The 23,649-nt window shown below is 38.6% G+C and overlaps 1 protein-coding gene across 1 annotated transcript in view; it reads left to right on the top strand.

The window, feature by feature from the left end:
* Nucleotides 1–23,649, top strand: part of LOC127640236 (low-density lipoprotein receptor-related protein 5-like) — a 66,032-nt gene that overhangs the window by 4,572 nt on the left and 37,811 nt on the right. Inside the window, exons 2-5 of the mRNA XM_052122688.1 lie at nucleotides 10,954–11,154; nucleotides 11,500–11,719; nucleotides 18,755–18,952; nucleotides 23,309–23,505. Coding sequence (XP_051978648.1) covers nucleotides 10,954–11,154; nucleotides 11,500–11,719; nucleotides 18,755–18,952; nucleotides 23,309–23,505 — 816 coding nt within the window. The remainder of the gene's footprint in view (nucleotides 1–10,953; nucleotides 11,155–11,499; nucleotides 11,720–18,754; nucleotides 18,953–23,308; nucleotides 23,506–23,649) is intronic.

The following is a 23,649-nucleotide window of genomic DNA, read 5'->3' as shown; positions in this document are numbered from 1 at the left end:
ATTCTAACTGCATATTAAATGTGAACCGAACTATTGAGCATCTATATCTGAGATGTTGTTCGTGAGTAGCGCTCAAATAGTACACACTGCCTGAAGGCTAAAAATAGCCACGAGTGTGTATGTGGGCTCGTCAGACCGATACCCGATCTGTCTAAAAACTTCAGTATCGGATCAGTGCATCCCTATATTTTATATGTTAGTAATTTTTTGCCATTCACTTCGATGCCACGATGCGAGGGTGTTCTGACTGTTTGCTTGGGCACTCCTATGCAGTTACTAAGGTGTTCTTAGAGTTCTTAGAGGTGTTCCTAGAGCTTCAAGTGTTTCGAAATGGTTACTTTCACATCAAAGTCAAATAAGACCAGCCCCAAGTCTGTGATATTCTGGTGCCTGATAATGGAATAGGATCCTCATTTAGTCAGCACATTTACTAGGATGGGGAATTGCCACAGACCTCCTGATTCGATATTACAGAAATATTTCCTAGCCGATTCAATATGTATTGCGATATTGCGATTCGGTAAGTATTGCGATTTTATGTTTTGATTTAAAAACTTCTTAAAAAAAATCGAACTCCTTTTTCTCAGAACGAAATGTCTATTGAAGAACAGTTGTATCTGAAATGACAATTGTTTCACTCTGTATAATATAATTTACAGGTAAAATGTAGGGATGTGCAAAACTACCAATTTAAAACTATCAATTGACCAGTTAGTGTGTTGTCTGAGCTAGGCGAATAGTTAGTGCAAAGGAACCCATGTATAAAGCTGCATTATGTCCATTTGTATTCAACATATTAATATATACAATATATCATTTTAACTTAATTTAGTTATTTTTGAATATACAATAAAATATAACTATATTACCATAGGCTATTACTATTATCATAATGATTATTTTGCAACATACCAATGGAGGCTAAAGAGTAAACTTGTTCAAGAACCATTTCTGGGGCTGTACTGATTTATGACACGTTCACCTGTAGTTCCAATGTCGTTGCATGTTATTTGCATATGTATCCTGAGATAGTCTGAGAGCCTATGCTGCAGTCTCATAGACTATATTCTTACAAACTGCTCACAGATGACTGACAGTGAAAAAAAGTGAGAACTCACCATTTGCACGTGCTCCACGAGACACGGTTGCACTGCGTGCATGGGTGCCAAAGCACGATTCAACTTCTGACACACTCATCGCCGGCATTTCTTTAATCTTTTCTTCAAAATATAATCGGTTGTGTTTCCTCAAGCACACGTCTTTGTGTCTAGTGGAATTTCTTGTCAAGAGTGGGTAAATGTGCAAATTTACCTGCCACTGCGCATGAATACCCTGGCTGTTAGATTATGCAGTTGAAGTCAGAAGTTTACATACACCTTATTCAAATACATTTAAACTCAGTTTTTTACAATTCCCGACATTTAATCATATAAAACAACATTTCCTGTCTTAGGTCAGTTAGGATCACTACTTTATTTCAAGAATGTGAAATTTGAGAATAATAGTACAGAGAATTATATATTTCAGCATTTTATTTCTTTCATCACATTCCCATTGGTTCAGAAGTTTACATACACTTTGTTAGTATTTGGTAGCATTGCCTTTAAATTGAATAACTTGGGTCAAACCTTTTGGGTAGCCTTCCACAAGCTTCTCACAATAAGTTGCTGGAATTTTGTCCCATTCCTCCAGACAGAACTAGTGTAACTTGAGTCTGGTTTGTAGGCATCCTTGCTCGCACACGCTTTTTCAGTTCGGATTGAGGTCAGAGCTTTGTGATGGCCACTCCAATACTTTGACTTTGTTGTCCTTAAGCCATTTTGCCACAACTTTGGAGGTATGCTTGGTGTCATTGTTCATTTGGAAGACCCATTTGCGACTGAGCTTTAACTTCACGGCTGAAGCTTTTATAAAAAAAAATAAGAAAAGATTTTTAATCAGGGAGACGATTTTAGTTTGGTTCAAGAATCGCGATTTGTAACAGAAACTAGCATTTTTATGCTCTATCTTACACCAGTTATTCTTAAGAAGCTGATAACTTGTATGTGATGTAAATGGCCTAAATGCCGTTATTGTATCGGGGTTATTAATGGTTTATGCAACAAACAAAAAAAAGTCAGGCACACAGATTTCTGCCCATTACCTCGATTTGGTGTTGCATGTAAACAACTTTATTTGTGCTCTTATTATGGATGTGCATGAGTACTCAAATAATCGAGTAATCGTTCTGCACCAGCTAGTCGAATTTTAAAAACGCTACTTGAATATCGTAAATTGATTCTCCAATTGCTTGCCGTGGGCAATGTTGAATTACACTGTACTTTCCCTTTGCATCTCTCATCAAATATCGAAGTTACAAGTCCACATGGGGGACTGTAGATGTGTGTGTTGTGGAAGTGTTGTCGAGAGCACATTTTATAAAAAGCCAACTTATACCTCTTATTTTTTTAATACTTCACTTTTAATTGTTCACTCTGCTGACTCACAACTGTGCAGCAATGCACAGCTCGAACCACTTCATCAAGTTCATCGATGACACGACCGTGGTGGGTCTCATCAGCAAGAACAACCAGTCAGCATACAGAGAGGAGGTGCAGCAGCTAACAGACTGTTGCTGAGCCAATAGCCTGTCTCTGAATGTGGACAAAACAAAAGCGATAGTTGTTGACTTCAGGAGATCACAGAGTGACCACTCTCCACTGAACATTGGCAGCTCCTCTGTGGAGATCGTCAAGAGCACCAAATTCCTTGGTGTTCACCTGGTGGAGAACCTCACATGGTCCCTTAACACCAGCTCCATTACCAAGAAAGCCCAGCAGCGTCTCTACTTTCTTCGAAGGCTGAGAAAAGCACATCTGCCACTCCCCATCCTCACCAAATTCTACTAGGGGGACTATTGAGGGCATCCTGAGCATCACTGCCTGGTTTGAACTTGCTCTGTTTCAGACCGCAAAGCCCTGCAGAGGATAGTGAGGACAGCTGAGAAAATCATTGGGGTCTCTCTTCCCTCCATCAAAGACATTTACACCAAACGCTGCAGCCGCAAAGCAACCAGCATTGTGGACGACCCCACACACCCCTCACACAAACTCTTCACCCTCCTGCCATCTGGCAAGAGGTACCGAAGCATTCTTCCCCTATGCCATCAGATTCCTCAGTACTCAGAGACTGGATTGACACACACACACACACACACAACTTTTGCACATGTCCAGAGTTGGACTTAAATTCATTGTCACTTTATACCTGGCTGCTTCCTCAATAACTGCCATGTCCGTAGAAAACTATTTCATAGTATTTTATGTTAACAGTCTGCATTTTTAGAAAGTGTCATCTTTTTGCACTACTTAGATTAGAAATGTGTACTATGGACGCTGCACTGTCTCTCACTGTCTGTTATTGTCCTGTTCCTTTTTAGTAATTATTGTACTGTCCTGTATTTTTGTACACGTTTGCATGTGGACTTTATGTAGGAATGTGTAGGTCTTATTTAGTCTGTGTAGTCTCATGTGGCTCTGTGTTTGTCCTATGTTGATTTATGTAGCACCATGGTACTGGAGGAACGTTGTCTCGTTTTGCTGTGTACTGTAATAACTGTATATGGTTGAACGACAATAAAAAACACTTGACATGACTAAAAATAACCTGAAATGTAATGGTGTGATAGCCTTTATGTAGACTCAGATTTTATGTATGAGCATTAACCTAACGCTGTCAGTATTGTTTTCTATCTAAGCTCTGGGTGAGTGCAAATGTTTTTTACTCTTATTTTTACATTTATTAATGCATATTGTTCATTTAATTTTTTTTCCAAAAGGAAAGCATAGTTTGTTGAAGTTATCTTATTTTGAAACATTTCTTGGTAAAGTTTTGAATAAAACAAAATAGGCCTATGTATGTGTCATACTTGTTATTTTTAACTTACATTTTAATACACAAGCAATCAAGTACTTGTTTTTGTGGATTGGAGTTCTTGACTTCAAAATTGCTGGAAATTGCCCATCCCAAGTTCCTACAGGCTTTTCCAACATGCCCAAGTGTTGTGGGCATACCTTTACAAATCTTGATGCCTTAAACAGAGAATAATCTGATTATTTCAAATGTCATGTAAACACAGTTTATTTTTTTAAATAAATGTTAATATGCTTAATGTCTGAGTTTTTTTTCTGCCCTTGGTGCACTAGGTTTTGCCACGTGCTGTTACGCCTTGAGCGCTCTAGCCATTCATAGCATGTGCCAACAATGTGCAAAAGAGGCGGACAGTATGCATGTCTTGAAAAACTAGGCTTTGCATGGACAGTCTGCGTGTACTGTGCTAATGATCGAGTTTGCATTGTGCTCACTGTGCACGAGATGTAGCGACACATGTAAAACCTATAATTTGGCCTTTAGAAAATATATCCTGTATTACATCTCTTCTCAACAATTTGGGGCATTATTCATGTCCATACCACAAAGGGTGGACGTGCCAAAGTTGAATACTTATGGTTATTGGTTTGTTCAATCAAATCCCTAACCTTGTGTGAGCAAAAGTAATATTAATGCTTACCTTGGCAATGTTATTTCACTCAGATGCTCTTTTCTAGTTAACTAAACTTAGGCTAGTAGTTCTCTTTGTGAATTATGGGATATCTCTTGGAGAAACTAGCTGATAAGAAGTGTTCTGCCGCAAAAAGAAAGAATAGACCTGCATCTGCTTTTCTAGAATGATTTGAGTCTGTCTCTGTCTTTGATGTTGTTGGAAAGCTGAAAAAAAGGAGTGAAAGAGGTGGATAAAGCAATAGCGTGATTGAGGGAACAATCTGTGTGCCAGGCGAAGCAACAACGGGGTATTATTGTTTGATGTCTGAGGTCTGTTGTTGCTTTTCCACAGCATGTATACTTCACGCCTTTGTCACTGTTTAGTAGTCAGAGTACTATGTTTGTATGAAGTGTATACACAAAGTAAATCATGCTAACGTTGGGTTTATACTTGCCAAGTAATTATAGGACATTTCCTGTGGACTTAAAAGGGTTCGAGTTTGTGATCATTTAGGAAATTGACGTCCATAGAAGCTCATAAACGTCTGTAAAGGTGTTGTGAATTAGCCTCATTTTGATACTTTTATTATATTTTTCAGTGCTTTTTAAAGCTGCCCCCCCCAGTCACATTCTAGGCATTGACAGGGTCTTTAATAGCTACATGACCTACAATAGAGAGCTTAATTGATAAAATCTTATTTTTCACATTGCTGTATGTGACTACTAAATGATATGTGTGTGCGTGTTATCTGAGAATGAACTCTCATAAATCATAAAGAAGGCATAAATCTCTCTCTTCAGCTCCTTCCAAGTTTCTCTCTCATTCAGACTTGTCCATCAGTATTTAGCTTATTTTACATTAAATTCTTTTCTAAAACTGTTCATTTGAACTTGTTTTTTTTTTTTAATTTTCAGAGGAAAATATGAGGGGTGCTTGGCTGTGCACAACTTCAAGCCATGCCACAATGCTTGGGTGCTGTGGATGGTTGCCAGGGTAGTGCTATGTGATTGCTAAAGGCCCAGTCACTCAGAGCCAGAACGAACTTTGAGACCGCTAAGTACCGGCATACTGTTTGCTAACATTCAGACGTTGGCTACATTGTTGGGGGAGGGATTTAGAGTAGCAGTTACAGTAAAACATTAAAGCTACACTATGTAACTTTTGGCCCTCTAGCAGTTACAATATAAAACTGCATGCGTCTTGCGGAAGAACATTATTTTGGTTGTGGTTCGGCTATGCTCCTCTGCACGGATGAATGTGGTTCGAGGCACCAGTGTACACATGGATACAGGACATCTTATCAGAGCAAATGGACAAATAAATAATGAAATAAAAGAAAAGATGGATATCTGAAAACATGTAATCTGTAATTGCTGTTGTTTTGACTTATTGGAAACATTGATGTTTTGAAATAAATGACGTTACAAAAGCTAGGCAACGTTTTTTAACATTAGACACAATGATTGGTAGTCTGATAAGATCTAGGGATGCACCGATCCAGTACCTGAATTGGTATCGGCTCCGACGCTGAAGCTTTTTGATGGATTGGGTATTGGTCCGATATTTGAGCGATACTCAAGATCAGCATCTCAGATGTAGATGCTTAATGGTTCACTTATAGTATGAATTTAGAATGGCACTGGAGGTGCATTTTACCATAATTTGAATAAGAAGCTAATTAAATTACTGTGAACTTGCCTACAAACAGACACATACAGGACTTCCTGGAATGTCTTGAAATAAAAGCGTGAGGGTTTAAAAATTGCGCGATTTAAATGTAGTACTGTTGTATTTAAAATTAAAAGTCAATATTAATAACAATTTATTATTATTATTATTATTAGAATTATTGTCATCATTCGTATTTGTTTACAAATTATAATAATATTTAAGTTAAATGGGTTCCAAAAAATAACTGTGAATGAAAAGTGAACTGATATCTTATCACTAAATTGAACAAAAAAGAGATCTGAATCATTTAAAGTCCAGATGCAAGTTGAAACATTTTTGGGAAAAAGGCAAAAATAAAACACTGGTTTCTTTTCTACTGATGACTTGAAGACTGGAATTACTGTTAATTTTGCTGCTATATTATCCAGTATACTAGTTAATAATAAAGTGTTTCTTAATAAGCTGTACATTTATAATTAAATAATGTATAGTTAGAGGTTTGTGTTTCTTTACATATTAAAGAGTACTCCCAATTAGATCCACACAATAATGTAAAGATATTCTAAACTGATTATGCTAAAAACAACACTGATATAATTTTGGGATCAGCCGATACTGAGATTTCCGATATCTGAATCAGATCGGAAGATGAAAAGTAGTATCGGTGCATCCCGGAGCAAGGTCAAACGTTGTAAAGTTTTTGTAACTGTAGAATATTCTGGCCATATAGACTACGGTAGTAACTAATATATAGACAGTCATTATACCAACCAGTGGTCAACATAACATAACAACCAGATAATAGTTACTTTTATGGATTACATGATTACATATTAATTTGTTGATCCTCAAATTCTTCATTCTAAACCAGCCTACTTGTCTGTGTGAGTGGAGACAAGCTCATGTCGCTCTGAGAGATTTATTATTTAAACATCTCTGCACCTTGTTAAATTTTTTTGGGCCTGGTTTTAATTTGTGGTCATCTGCTAAATGTAACGACATGCTATTTCCATAATCTGTTTATGTTTCATTAGGCAATAAACAAAAATGTGACAAAACACGCATGTAGTTTACTTGGCGGCAATCATTTTCGCTTATTACATCATGAAACATAAACAGAATATTGGAAATAGCACATTGTTACTTACAGCACAGCACTGCAATTAAAACAAGCTCATACACAACCTGACATGGTGGATAGATCTTAAAATATTTCTCACAGAGAGACGAGATGGCTAAAAACACATGTTTGTGAGTGAAACGAATGTGCTTGTTGTATTTTACGAGTGGAGACTTTTCGAACATTATGACTCGTGACTATCTGATTTGTTTGATGTTATATATACCCATTATTATTGTTGTGTAGTTATACAGTAGCGGTCGACCGATATGGGTTTTTAAATGCCGACGCCGATATCCAGAGAGCAGGGTGGCTGATAAAATGCCAATATATCACACAATTTAATATAGTAAATAACATAAACATAAAATTGCTAAAAAAAACAAACAAAAAATTATTTTAGCACTATATTTACTCAATTTCACACAAAACTTTGTAAAAAAGAATAAAAAAAAATATATATTGTATACATTTAAATCATAGATAGCTTCTGATTCTGTTTATTCTGATTTCTGTGTAGTTATCAAATTTGTTTTTACATTTATTTGCACACGAAGATATTGTTAATACATTAGGAAGAAGGAAATAACAGTACACACAGTAGTCCAGCAACCATGGATAGCATGTTCACGTTAGCAATCACATTTACTCAAAAAATATTGAATCAAACCAATAGTACATACAGTGCATAGTGAATAAGACATTTACTTCTAGCCCACGTGAAGCACTTTTACCTAGAAGTTGCACCAGAGACTATTTAGCAGAGACGGGCCGCTTCTATTAAAATGAATGGGAAATTAGAAAGCCCAACTGCAGCCAACAGTCAAGGAAGTCCCGTCTTACAGGTAAAAACCAATCAATCACCTATTAGATAAGACAGCGCTTGTCAGTCAACTTGAGAAAGTGCATACGCTTTAGTTATAAAAGCTGGGAAAATAGTTTTTTTGGCGTAATCTGATGTAAAGAAGCACCATTTATGATACCAGTAATTTTACTGCTGATTTGAGATATGTTCTTTGATCATAATCTTGATCAACCGTTTTGGAGATTTCGGTCTTTCCCCATTCAAGTAGATAAGAGCTATTAGTTTTATTGATATTTTCATTTACATCATTAGACGAGAGTTAAAAGATACAGGGAACAGTTGAGGAGAGATAGAGAGAGGGAATGAAACAGGCGAGCACATCTCATGCTCCGTTTATGGGGCTTTTCTACTGCACGGTACAACTCGACTCAAATCAACTCGCTTTTTTGGGATTTTCCACTGTGGATAGTACCTGGTACCTGATACTTTTATTAGTACCACCTCGGTCAAGGTTCCAAGCGAGCTGAGTTGATAATAAATGTGATGTCAAAATCCTGCAGATCACTGATTGGTCAGAGAGAATCGTCACTACCAGCGTCACTGGATTTCCAACACACGAAATCAACACGCTAGTTTTAAAGTTAGCAACAGTGATAGCAGTATCATTTCTTCACTTGACTTTCGAATTGTGAAAAAAGAAATGGCTGTGCGCAAAACCATGGTCAATAAATCAGGTGCAGACGGTCCACTCGTTAGCGATGAGCGAAACGAAAAAGTCTCTCAGGAAGTGTCTCAGCTGTTGGCCGTACACGGCTACCACTGGACCTACCAACAGTTTAGGGAAAAGGTAAAAAAACTTAAAAGTGAGTACAGAACCATCAAGGAAAAGTGGAAGTGGTTCGACCAAATGGATGCTATCTTAACCGGCGAGCAATGGGAGGTAGAGCGCCCTGGACTCAGCCACTATGGAGGATGGTACATTTTGTTATGTTAACTCTATACTCTGCTTGAAAGCTTCACTTTATTTAGTTGACCAGCTACTGGAAGCTTGCTTCAAAAACAACCAGGCCAATTTAACTGTTACACTTGTGTAAAATCACCATACAACAACTGCTTTATGCAGCACAATGAGCTAGTAGCTAACAGCTAGCAGTTTTGTTATTGTTTTGGTCAGTTTGTGTCGTGTTTAAGATGATGTCACGGCAGTAGAGGCGGCGCAACTATGAAGATCCGCATATAATGCCACCCACGTTGAGGGGCACTAAACTGCAGTGGAAATGCAAGCTCCGAAAAGTAAAGTGAGTAGAGTTGAGTCGCACCGTGACGTGCTGTGGAAAACTGCCTTTAGTCTCATAAGACCACTTTCTTACTGGATACCAGTCTGAGCTGAATCATGTGATGGAAAATGGCACTTTAGGAGGACCGTTGAAATTTCAACTTCGTTTGATTAGTAGTGGTTGCTGAGGCAAGCATCACTATTGCGATTGCTCATGCTTTGGCTTGGGGATTCGAACAAACCCTTTAAATACTTATTCTGAGATTTCCATTCAAAATGTTTAAATATATTAATAAAATCACAGCTGTGGATAGGGATTCCACTGAAACATCAGACCTGCAGTTGCTTGTCGATGGTGACATGGTCCTTAGCAAAGTGGAATGCTGGTAAACCACAACAAGCGCCTCAGCACTCTCACCATAGTTATTGTGTCAGCCTTGTGTCTGCCTCTGATGACATCATAGGATGTCTACTCCCCCAGGCTATTATTGACTGTGATGTGAGTGGCACTTGCTGGCACATGCGGATGGGTGCGTGGTGCCAAATGGCGGTCCCCGTGGAGAAGTCTGGGTGCCAAAACGAAGGGCAGACATTTCCGTTGTTTTCTCCGCCATTCATTCTCTAGAAAGCTTACATGTGCCTCTCATTTAGCGTGATGAGTTCATGATAAACACTGATTATTTAGAGCCCACGAGCCTGGATTGCAGCAGACAGATGGCATTGCAAATGCACTTTTTCCCAAATTACTTGACTGGGCAAGGTTCATTGCAACAGTAATACAGAGTTATATAACAATGTTTTGCATCTTCCTGACATTCAAATGTCTGGGATTTATTGATTATTCACCCAATATTTGCAATGATTTTGCTGTGGATATACTGTAATGCTGTTTTTTCACAACAGTATGTGTGGTTACATGGATGCAAATTAAAATTATTAGATTCCAATTCTTTCTTGTGTTTTTCTTTCTTTCTTATTTTATCCCCTTTTCTCCCAATTTGGAATGCCCAATTCCCACTACTTAGTAGGTCCTCGTGGTGGCACGGTTACTCGCCTCAATCCGGGAGGCAGTCTCAGTTGGCTCCGCTTCTGAGACCGTCAATCCACGCATCTTATCACGTGGCTCATCGTGCATGACAATGTGGAGACTCTCCGCGATCCATGCACAACTTACCATGTGCCCCATTGAGAGCGAGAACCAATAATCATGACCATGAGGAGGTTATCCAATGTGTCTCTAACCTCCCTAGCAACTGGGCCAATTTAGTTCCTTAGGAAACCTTGCTGGGTCAAACTTGCGAATCCAGGGGTGGTAGTCAGCGCCAATAGTCTACCCAGGCCCCACTTGAGTTTTTTTAAGAAAAACAGTGTGGGTCCTACTGAATTTTAAATCTACAACGTTTTTGAAATGATGGTTCCTCTGAATGGAAAAAAAAATCACTCAAAGCCATTTCAGAGCAAATGCTTAAATTCTGAGATATATATTTTGAATATCATCAAAAGGCTTTTTTACTTTTCTGAAATTTTCTAATGGTTGTTCTTGAAATGGTCATTGCCAGGTTCTCCCTTGCTGCTCTTTGCAAACCGGCGAGATGTCCGACTAGTGGATGCAGAGGCAGGCCGGTCAGAGTCCGCCGTGGTCGTCAGTGATCTGGAGGACGCTGCAGCGGTTGACTTCCTTTTCTCGGAGGGTCTGATATTCTGGACTGATGTCAGTGAAGAGGCCATTAAGCAGGCCCACTACAACCACTCTTCTATCTGTAAGATCAATGTTTTATTTGTAGACTATGAATTATCATATGGGTAAAGAATTTACTTTAATGGGCTTTAAGATCAAGTTTCTGATGTATTTTAAAATTGATCTTTTAATATTGTAAACAACTAGTTAAATAATGGCTTGTTTTGGGTGATCTGTTCCTTTAAACACTTTTCGATTTCTAATCAGACAAATCATTTAATTTAAGTATCATTCATTTTTGCTGACGGTATCCTTGTAATAGCACAGCAAAAATCGTATATCTTTATCTGGAGGTAGAATAAAACATTTGTGGAATTCTTTAACTGATACTACTGTTTTGGAACTGAATGGAGGCCTTGTTTTTAAGCTATGAAGGATGCCACACTGGGCAAAGGGCAGACAGTGGTGATATCAGGTCTGGATTCACCCGATGGCTTGGCCTGCGACTGGCTCGGTCACAAACTCTACTGGACCGACTCCGAGACGAACCGCATTGAAGTGGCCAACCTGGATGGTACCTCTCGCAAGGTGCTCTTCTGGCAAGATCTTGACCAACCAAGGGCAATTGCACTCAACCCTGCCCATAGGTAAGTCCCTGATTTGCATGGTTCGTGAATGAGACCCAATGTCTCCTCCTCTCTCACGTTCTCTCACTTCCTCCTCTCTTCCACGCTTTCCCTGTCTCCCATTCATTGGGTGGTCTTAGCATGCATCCATCCACCCTTGACCCCCAGCATTCATTAATGCATGGCCTGGTTGTTTATTTATAGGCCAGTAAAACTTACCCCCCTAAAAGGGAGATTAGGATGCAACGTATCATTCTGTTGAGGCCGTTTCCTGTTGTTCTGTGGCGTAAAGATCCTGCGTGATTCCTCTGGTGTACCTCAAGGCAGTGTATTAGGCCCGAAGTCAAGGATTCAACTTTCCTGGCAAGTTGGCATGTTTGTATGCAACATGTAACTTGAGGTCTGAGAGCTCTTCTCTCACTTGCGTTACTTAAGCCCTGGCTTAGCCTGTACGCATATACTTGGCTTGAAACATGTTGGGTAATCCGAGTCACTCTCTGTGTCTTTGCCCACTTAGGACTACTTTATAGTCAGAAGATTTTGAGGTATTTTTGTGTAGTTTAAAGACCCTGTAAAATGGCTTTGCTAGTGCTGTTTTTTTTCCTGTGAATTTCCTGTTGAAGCAAGAAGTTTTTGTGGGACATATGAAAGCACTTGTCCATTTTTTAAAGAGCCATTGGGCTTTAGTTAACGTCACAGCTGGGACCATGATTCTACTTGCTGTTGGAGGCTGGTGGTGTTGTCTTTTCTTTGCATGATACATTGACTGCATTTATATGATAGCTTATGTCGGTGTTAGCTAGCTAGCCAGCTTTATCTGGCTTTTAATAGCTGTTAGCTAAATTTGGTGGATGATGACCGTAGCTGTTTATAAAATAGACTGGGCATTATAAATATGTTGACACAATTCAGTATTGATGTGATTCCATCACAACTGTCATTTTGATATATCAATGCGCTATTGTTTTATAATAATAGAATGTAAATATTTTCTGTATAACCAAGTTACGTTACACTAATTAATGGAGCTTTTTCCATTATCTTGAGCATTGTCTAGCATTAATTTCATGTGTTATTGTAGTTTACCTTGCTGAATAATTACAGATTAACATTGATATTAACCTGACTTTTAGTATAAAGAGAAGATGGTTGAAATTATTAAAAAAGTTATGAAGCAAAGTAGCTTGCAAATTGTCAGCATTAGCAGGCAAGATCAAGTTAGCTAAAATTACACAGATCAATCCTTATGGCACTATATTTCACATGCTTTGCAGTTATGTAAGCTTATTTGTCCAATAAGAAGAATGCAAATTCAGGGTCATTTTAATACCCAAAACCGAATGAAGTTCCCTCCAGAAATCAAATGCACTGCCGATGTTCACACTAGTTTTTGCTCGACCATGATCACGTTCCCACTTAGCCAGATGGGATTCAGTAGATAAATATTTTTTTTATATATATATATCAGTCATATGAATATATAATAATTTTCTAAACTTTTAGGATCACCCTAGCATGCATATGGCCTCTAAGCCAACAGACATGGACTAAAAGCCACAAAAGTCCTCAATCTCAATTTCATGGGGTCTATAAAAAACCTTAATTCACTACTGCTGAACTGTGCTTTTCACATTTTATCAGCCGCCTAGCTCTGCGCACAAGGGTTTTAGCTTACTCTGTATTTATGGGACTCCAGAGCTAGGACATGTTTCGCAGAACGCATTTCACTTTGTATGGCGTAAGATGAAGACATTAAAAATGGAGCCAGACACTTTTCCTGGCATTTCACCTAAAGAAACACAACCATGCCCCTTGTGTTTTTCAAAACATTAACTGCCTGTTTTCTGAATTTTGTAACTTTGCATTTTTTGAGAATTTGTTGGGGTAAGAGACCCCTTTTTCAACTCAAAGATCACATTATGCTGCAATTAAAAATGTGAAGGTTAATGTGTGGCATTTTCAAGAAGACCCAAAAGGAAATTTCTATTACTGTTATCCACCATGTTGTTCCAAACCTGACCGACTGACCTTTTTCCATGGAACACAATAGGAGATGTGAGTCAAAGTTTTTCTGCAGTATTTTTATTTTGTGGTGAGTTATTCCTTTAAAAAGTGAAGTGTCATGTGCTTTTATTTTTCTATATTTTCATCGCCTGAAAGCTTTGAGTTAAGATTTACCGTGGAGATCCAAGACCTCTGTCGGGACCCCTGCTTCAGATCAGAGAAAGGGGAGGCCCTGCTTTTTACAAACCCCTGAGAGTGAGAGCAACCGCATGCAGGGTCTCCTGAATTATGTTTGTCTGTTCTCAAGACACATTCATTGTTTTCACATTCTCGAAAAGAGAGTTGGGAGGAGTGAAAAGATTAACTACCATCAGATGAAAGAAAGTCTGGTTTTTTATTTTTTTTATTGCCGTGTTAAGTTTGCTGACCCTGCTTGAATTTTAAAATATGACCTAAAAAACATTATTTTTATTGCCAGATAGACACAGCACATCCAAATATCTGACAGACATGTTTTATTTGGAGTTATATAGTGCTGATGTACCTGGTATTTAAAGTCTGGAGGCGTTCTGATGCCTTCAGTAGACATTCCAACAACTCCACTTTTGACCGTAGATGCATTGGGTGGCTCCAGTTTCAAGACCATATTGATATTCTCAGTTGCAAGGCCAAGCGACAGGGTTATGTCTGCGTAAAACAGACAAAATTGCAACAAACTACGGACAGATACCAGCACTGGTTCTGTTTGTCTTCATTGCTGTCATTAGATGATAGTGTTTCTTTAATGTTATATCTGGTTTTGGTAGCATCTGCAAAGCAGTTTCATTTATTTTCTTGTGCTGTCAAGCCACTTTGTCTCCTGAACTTTTTCCTAGACAGACAAAATTTTACTTTGCAAAATAGCTTAAGAGTGATTTCAACAGAGAGTGATGAAACAAGTCAAGTTTATATTTTCATACCACACAAGCTAACTAACTAGGCACACACAGAGGGGGGGATTTACTAAGAATTAATTGCATCCAGTATATGCCCTGGTTGTTTGCATGCACGGTGTGCACTGGTTTAGCGCCTGATTCGCAAAAATAATTATGCAGATCAGGCACGGTGCGAACGCACACATACCATCTGTTTTGAACGCAATTCAAACGTACAATTTCGATATTGTGGGTCGATTGTGAGCGCTATATAGTGGAGGATATAGCAGGCCTGCTTTCATCTGGCGGTAATGGTGTAATGTAAATTGCGGTGGGCATATTTTGTGAATGAAGCACAATCTATAATAAGCCTAATTTACATAGGAGGCATGTTTGAGCAAAAAGGAATAACAATGACTCAATTTAAATACACAAGATGCAGAGCAATTTCAGCACTGATTGCGCCTGATTAATATAGTTTGCAGGTGGTTAGTGAATATGATACAGGATTTTGCGCTGAAACACCACATGTAAAAGGGGCTTAACTGTTTATTCACCCCGAATCTGCAAGTTTTTTTTTTCCACATTATTTGTGCTGATTGTGTTTAAAAAATCATGGATAAAAACACATATTAAATAAATAAAATACAATCTCCAAAATGAATACAAATAACTTGCTCGCTTATGGTGGACACTAAAGGTCGACCAAGTGAATATTGCTGATAACTAATGTGGTAGAATAGGCTGATAACCAATTAATCAGCTGATAGTTTTTAAGTTGATTTATAGAATGGAAAAAAAATTATTATAAACTGTGATTCCTTACTATTACTACAGACATTGAGGCTACAAATGGACAGAGTCCAAAATGAATAAATCCCAGCAGTTTATTGTGCAACTGAAGTCCCAATAATATCCAGAAAAATTAAGATTAGGTGCATAACATGGGACATTTAAATATAAACAAGCCTGGAATAAACTTGCTTATTTTGAAATGACGGAGACTTGGCTAAGTTACAATCCTCTATATTTAAGTATTTAAGTACAATCACTAGATTAAAACTATTGGCAACTATCGGCATAGATTTTTGCTGTTAACCAATAGTTCCAAAAAGCAACTATCAGCACTGATTAATCAGTAAAACCAATATATTGGTCTACCTCTAGTATGATTGAATTATTTAATAAGAAGACATGCACATAAATTGCAGTAGAAATGCATTTATAAATCCCAATAGAATATATACAGGAATACAGAAGGAACTACCGGAGCTAAAGCTTGTCATCAAAATAATTGGCTACAAATAAAAAAAGTAGCCTTTTTACGCAGTGGCATTGCAAAAAAGTATTTAGTTTTGCTGATAGATTGCTTTATTTGGATCTTATGTAAATCTTAAAGCTGAAGTCACAATCTGTTAAAGTTGCATGAACCTTTTTGTCTCTAAATCATTTTTTCCAACTGTCTTTGAAGAGTGACAGAGCTATTATCCTTGTAACAGTTGTCTGTTGAGGTCCGGTTTAATTTCTACACAGCCAAACTATTGTTCTTTCATCTCTTTTTTCTGACAGCCTCCACGCAGTGGCATAATGCTAAGGTTCTTAATTGTGAAAAATGCAACCCAAGCGTTGAAACCCCAGGCAGGCTAATAGGAAGCATCTCAGGGGAGGAAGGGGTGGTTGGGTTTTCATGCTTGGTCTACTTGCTGGCATGAGGTTTGATAAGTGTTTCCGTTGGCGCCAAGCTCTGTGTTGTAGCTTGTGCCCTACAAGTAATCACGCCTTCACCAAGTGGCTTCCCTTTTTGCATTTCTGCTGCTTGTCAAGTGTCTTTTATATTTCTTTTTTTCTTCCCCCATTTTCTCTCTAATTCTCTCATTCCTCATTGGCTGATAGATTTGTTGTGATTTGGTTTGTTCTTTGTAGTGTTAAATAAGTAACTGGATGGCATTTTGACACCTTTGATGGATAAGGTTTAGTGGTGTGACGATAACGTGATTTTCCAAAGTGAGATAAGTTATGTTCCAACACAAACAATTGTTCTTATAATAAGCTGTACATTACCTACACAAATGTCTACATTTGTACACATGAGCCTGTTCAACATGAACAGGATATTGTTAAGGGAGGCATAAACAACCCAACTACTCTAGAAATAATGCCAGTAGACATCTGTTGTGTCACTTTGCTTTTTGTCTCAAATTGTTATCAAACCCCCTGGAATGGCTTTTTATTGCTTTCTAAAGACGAAACAATCAGGTAATGACTTGTTAAATGAAAGACCAGATTCTTAGTTTTTTAACCAATAAGGAGTAGTTGGGTTTTAGTAGGCATATTTTACGAATGCACCACCAACATACAGTATCTACAACATAGAATATTTTGGGGATGAGTTTTGGCAACTACTTTAGGATACGCTAAACATTGCGAATTTTAAATGAAAGTTTAGTATATGACTAGTTTATGATCTGTTACTTTTACTGCAAATTGATGTGACTGCTGGTATTTCTTGAAAATGTTGTGTACAAAAAGCCATTTGGCTTTTGGCCAACGGAGAAGGTTTCGTATTATGTACCATCACAAGCTTAGAGTTTTGTGCATGTGCTTGGTTTTGGGTGGCGTGTTGTGTTTGTCTCTCATATGAAGTGTTTTAAGCTAGACAGTCTCTGGCAAATATAGCACTGAAAGGGCTTGCTTTGAAAAAGCCTGGCTCATTAAATGGTCAGTGGTTGTTTAGTCTAACTCCAAATCCATGTTGCCTTACCTTGAGTGCCTTCCCAGTCAATATATAAACTGGTTTAAACTTCGTATAACTGTGCGTGAGTGTCTATGTCTCTGTTATTGTTTGCAGGTTACACTTCTTTAACGTCTGTATATTCAATCCATGTGCTTTGTTGTTTCCGATCAACTAATGGGAACCAGATTAGTGATCTGTGACCGAAATACCAGCCAGGTTGATTAGTTTTGAGATTATTGCTTTCAGGACCATAACTGTTCCTGATTGGCTGATTAACAGAAGTGACCATTCTACCAAACATATTGCCAATGGATAATTCATACACACACAACACACACACACACACACACACACACACACACACACACACAACTAAAATATCACAGTGACATAAGTGTATTCAGACCCTTAACTCAGTACTTGGTTGAAGCTTCTTTGGCAGCGATTACAGCCTCAAGTCTTTTTGGGTATGATGTGACAAGCTTTGCACATCTGGATTTGGGGATTTTCTGCCATTCTTCTCTGCAGAGCCTCACGAGCTCTGTCAGGTTGGATGGGGGCTGTCAATGGACAGCCATTTTCAGTTCTCTCCAGAGGTTTTCAATTGGTTTCAATGCATTGCATATTGCACTGAAGAGAGGCTTCCGTCTGGCCACTCTGCCATAAAGCCCAGATCGGTGGAGTGTTGCAGTGATCGTTGTCCTTCCCATCTCCTCACACGATCTCTGGAGCTCAACCAGAGTAACCATCGAGTTCTTGGTCACCTCTCTTACCAAGGCCCTCCTCCCCCAATTGCTCTGTTTGGCTGGTTGTTCCAAAGTTCTTCCATTTAAGAATTATGGAGGCCAATGTGCTCTTGTGAACCTTCAATGCAGCTGAACTTTTTAGCTGTGAGACCTTATATAGACAGTTGGTGCCTTTCCAAATCATGTCCAATCTATTGAATTTGCCACATGTGGACTCCAATCAAAGTGTAGAAGATGATCAAGAGAAATGGGATGCACCTGAGCAAAATTTCACGTGTCATAGCAAAGGGTCTGAATACTTATGTCAGTGTGATTTTAATTTTACATTTTTTAAGTTATCAAAAATCTGTTTTTTGCTTTGTCATTGATTATAATATAAAGCATTTAAGGCTTTCTTTCTGAATTAACTGTGTGTGTGTGTGTGTGTGTGTGTGTGTGTGTGTGTGTGTGTGTGTGTGTGGGTGTGTGTGTGTGATTTAGTACATTTTGATTAAATACTGCGTAAAATAAGTGTTAATTTAAAATTGTATTTGTTTATGATTATATTAGCATTATATTAGCCATCGACCAACCCTTTTCTTTAGAAATCTGTATTTGCATAGGCTGTTAAAAAACCCATATCTGTCGACCACTAAACATATCTTACCTTTTTCCTCAGGTACATGTATTGGACGGACTGGGGGGAGGAGCCGAGAATAGAAAGGGCGGGCATGGATGGCAGCAATCGGCAAATCATTGTGCAGAAGCAAATTTATTGGCCAAATGGATTGACCATCGATCTCGAGGAGCAGAAACTCTACTGGGCAGATGCCAAACTCAGCTTCATCCACAGAGCCAACTTGGATGGAACTGATCGGTCAGTTTGCTCATTCTTTCTCTCTTTCCATGTCTCACCCTTTCTTCATCTATATCTTTTGTATTTTACTCATGTTTTTTTGGACTTCCTGTCATATTTTATCAAGAGAGACAGTTTAAAGGAAACTGAAAAAGAGACGGGAACATGATCTAGACTCGACTCGAACCCAGGTCTGCCACATGAGCACCACAGCACTTGCGATGATCAGAAACCCACGCTGTGACAAGCCGTGTATTTCTTTCCCTTTACAATCCAGACAAAAGCTAAAATGTACAGGAATGGGCCATGATGGTCATTAACCGTCTAAATTAGTGAGTTTGACTAATTTATCAAGATTTAATTTGAACTTGTGTGAACGCCCCTTAATGGGTCTGATCATGGTCAGGTGAATCGAAACCAGACTAATTATTGATGGCTTCTTCGGGACCAATTAGTCAACTAGTCATTCAGACAACCCACCACCCAGTTAATTGTGAAAATGTGTAGTTTTTTACATTCCCAGAATGGTACAGCTTTTGTGGCCCAATCCAAACTGAAGATCCGACTCCAGAACAAACACTGCCTGCACATAGGCCCAGCTTGAAACCCCCTCTCAACTTCCTCTCACTCTAAACTTGAGATGACCCCCTTGCCTTATACCATGGTAACCCGAGCTCGCCTTGCATTATGCTTGTGATTCGGGCCCCCAAGCCAAAGGGTTACATATCCTTTTGTGTATGTAGGATTTCATAGCAACTTCAATAAAGAAAGGTATGTCGGACCATCTCCATGTTGCAATTTGCAGGGTCAGCATACAGTCTGACCAGGCCTGTAGTCCAGAAAGCGTCTCTGATATTGGATACATTTTTAAAAATGAATTGAAAGAAAATAAAATTGGAAACCAAGAACGCCTTCTGGTGTGTCTCCCTTTGGCAAGAATTTGAAGTCTTGTGTATTCACTTTGTCTATGTTTTATATTTGCTCTGCTCAGCCTGATTGGGGAAAAAACGCTATGTAATGCCTGGAATGAAAAAGCCATAAGCCAGTGGTAACCAGATACTTAATCTTGCAGATCACATGGACAAATTGCTGGTGCTTAGTTTAATTAGTGGTGCTTTTGAAGACGAGCAGCACTATTACTATGCTCATACTTAGGGTTTTTGCATAATCCATAATAATAAGAATTAAACTTCCTGCACCATTTATGCAATCTACATGAATGATATTTCAATTCATGTGGCTTGTTGAGGTGTATTATTTCTTTAAATTATTAAAATTATTTTATCCACCAATGGCTTATGATAAAATGAGCACAAAACCTCCAATAGACTTACATTAAATGATGGACCTTAGCCATATCTAGGGACCAGAATATCATACAGGCATGAATATGAGACTCATGTGACTTGAATCAGTAAGCAAATGACAAGAACATCCTAACAACTATATAGCAGCAATTTGGCAGCCACCCATAACACCCTGTCATTGTGAAGGTGATTTTTGAACCTGCATTTTTGAACATGAATTAAAGAAATACTTTGTAATATGGGTGGGCGATACACCTGTTTGAACAAAATACAACAAATTGTTGAGTATTGACTTTATTGTTTTGTGTAATGGGTGATGGGTAACAAATTTGTCATTGAAAACTGTTTCTTTAGATACCTTTTCTGTTCTTCACAGTTGTTCATCAGTTGTTGATAAACAAGCAAAAACATTTATTTTTTTTATTCTAATCATTTATCTCAAAGATGAGGTACAGCAATTGGAGTCCAATTTAACAATAAATATGTAAAATATAATCAATGAAATATAATATCTTATTTATTGATTGAATACATTTATTTGTTCATTTAAAAAAAAAGCCAAAATGTGATCAAAATGTTGAATAGTAAAATATAATTTGTAAAATATTTTTTTTAAATGAACTAAGTTAAAAGGCCTCCTGTATAATTAACAGCATTAGCTTGGAGAGAATTTATTTTATGTGTCTATGAAGTTTCAGCTCAAAATACCCTACAGATAATTTATTATATAATTTAATTTATGTTGAAAATGCACATTTTTGGGTGGGATGTGTTTATTTGTTGTAGAGTTTTTTTCAGCAGTTTTGCAACGATGGATGAGCAACACACACACAAATACTGTTACAACGTTCATTATGCACTATAACGAAACAACACACACAAACAAACATGTCCGTCGAGCAGTGTCCGTCAACAATCGTGGGCAGTGCCAGTACAAAGTGACGTCACTTTGTACAGAATCTGCGAACGGCTTTTGTTTGAGACATTTACATTTATGGCAGACACTTTTATCCAAAGCGACTTACAGAGCACTTATTACAGGGACATTTCCCCCGGAGCAACCTGGAGTTAAATGCCTTGCTCAAGGACACAATGGTGGTGGCTGTGGGAATCGAACCAGCAACTTTCTGATTACCAGTTATGTGCTTTAACCCACTACGCCACCACCAATCAACAGAGACAGTGCTTGTGAATTATGGAGATTAAAAAAAATGGACTGGGTGGATTTTTATCATTATAGGGTGGTTGTGTACACACACTGCACACACACATTTATGTTCAAACACCATGTAAAAGTGAATTTTGCATAATAGGTTCCCTTTAAGTAATATCATTGGCTTTGATTATTCTTTACCTGTATTTCCCCAAGCTGTATTGTTGTACCTGAAAAACAATGGAGAACAATTACTGTAATTCTCCCGAGAAAGAAAAGCCCCAACTGAATCAGATTTGAGTAATTGCAGTTGTTGTACAGATGTGAATCAGTGGTGGACAACTTTTTTCAGGCCTCGTAATGATACTTGTTGCATTAAGCCATTCATTTAATATTCTGCTGCCCTCACACAGAATTGGCTAAAGAACAGACGCTTTGCAGTGTTTCTGCTCTCTAAGTCACGCCTTTGCAAAAATGTGTCATTGCTTCTTTTTAAACGTTAACTGTCGTTTGTTTTGAAAACAAAAAACCTTGGTTCTCGCGTTTGTTGTTCTGGACACCTCTGTTCAATAGGCGATTCAGTGTGCTGGCTTCAAACATTTGTGTGACTACCAAGAGAATGTCAAAAGCTGTGAAAAATCTGGTTGTAATTATGTTTTTAGAGCACTGCCCCCCATTTCGCTGTTCGTCACATGCTATTAACTAAAAAGGGGTGAACAACATGTTAACTTTAACTCTATGTACACTCACATCTCACGCACACCAGCTCCCCCACCCCCTGCCCGTTTAGGAAAATGTATCCCCTCTCAACTCGCTATAGTTTTGTGATTGATGAGTGGTGCTTCTCCGAATAGTGCTGCCTTACAGTTTTGAACACTCATGCAGTGGCCCAGCTTTGAGCCGCTTACATTTATTTACGTCTGCTGTAAACCCGTTGTGCCGTTTGAGGGGGCCGTTGTTCGTCTGGCCTTGCTTGACGGTTGCTCAGATGGAGTCTTGCTCTCAGAGGAACTTCACTTAATAAGGGCAGCTGTAGAGCACAGGGGTGACTCCCTACTAACGACCGAAACAGATGCAGGATTACAGGTTGATGACAGCCTGATTTGTTTAATTCAAACCCCCCACCCCCTTGGACAGAAGTCATACGGCCCTCAGAAGAGAGAGGATTTGGTTTCACATGAGCTCCAGATTTCCTGAAGGGTTTAAAAAAGACCTCAGTCTGTGGCTGATATTGTTGGCTTGTTGTTTGGTCTTAAATTTGCTTTCTGTGTGCCTTTTGGAAGAAGTAATGCCAGCAGGTAACTTGTGTCTTTGAAATGAAGACATGTAGGAAGACCTGTGCACCTAAACTCAGTGGATCGTGAACTAAAAATCGGTCTCAGGTCTGTTTTGGTAGCGTCACGGACAGCAGGGAAGTGGGAAGACGATGCTGAATGCAAATAATAAAATGTAACTAACAATATAATCGTGTGCAGTTAGAATCGCAAAATAAGTAGGTTCATCAAATATTAAAAAGGGAGGAGAAAACGTTTCCCATATATTGTGTTGCTGACTTCAAAGGCCATATTTCTTTCTGGCTCTGAGCGAAGAACGAAAAAGCACTTCGCCGCGAATGTGATGGGGCCTTAATACATGACCAGGCTACATTAAATATATGTTAACTTGCAAAAAGGATTAACTTAATACATTTACAAAACAAGTAATTAAAGGGCATTGTTGTATGATGAACAATTTTGGTAATGTGTTGGGCCACCACTTGTTGTCCAAGTCTGGGTCCTGAAGAAAAACCTGTTGAGAACCATTGCCCTACCTTACATTTACTGGAATTACAGTATATCCCATTTGAAAAATTCTGATGCAGACTGATTGGATTCATAAAGCATCCTGACTGGAAAGTGTGTGTGTTTACACCTACAGGGAGGCTGTTGTGGAGGGATCCCTCACCCATCCTTTCGCCCTCACTCTTTACGACGAAACGCTCTACTGGACCGACTGGCAGACCCGCTCCATCCACGCCTGCAACAAGCGCACCGGAGAGAACCGAAGAGAAATTCTTGGCGGCATTTACTCGCCGATGGATATCCAGGTCCTGGGCCAAGAGAGGCAGCCCAACAGTGAGTTCCCAGCAAAGCTCAACATTTCTTATAACTTATAGACTTATAGACTTTTGTCAGATTTGGTGTCATATTTAATTTAAAACAAATGGCTGTAAAGGATTTAAGAACAGTCCTTTGTCTATGTCTTAATGGAATATTTCA

The sequence above is a fragment of the Xyrauchen texanus genome, chromosome 49, assembly GCF_025860055.1.
Source record: "Xyrauchen texanus isolate HMW12.3.18 chromosome 49, RBS_HiC_50CHRs, whole genome shotgun sequence".
Lineage (NCBI taxonomy): Eukaryota > Metazoa > Chordata > Actinopteri > Cypriniformes > Catostomidae > Xyrauchen > Xyrauchen texanus.
The sequence above is the reverse complement of the archived record's forward strand: the minus strand, read 5'-3'. Positions and strand labels throughout refer to the sequence as shown.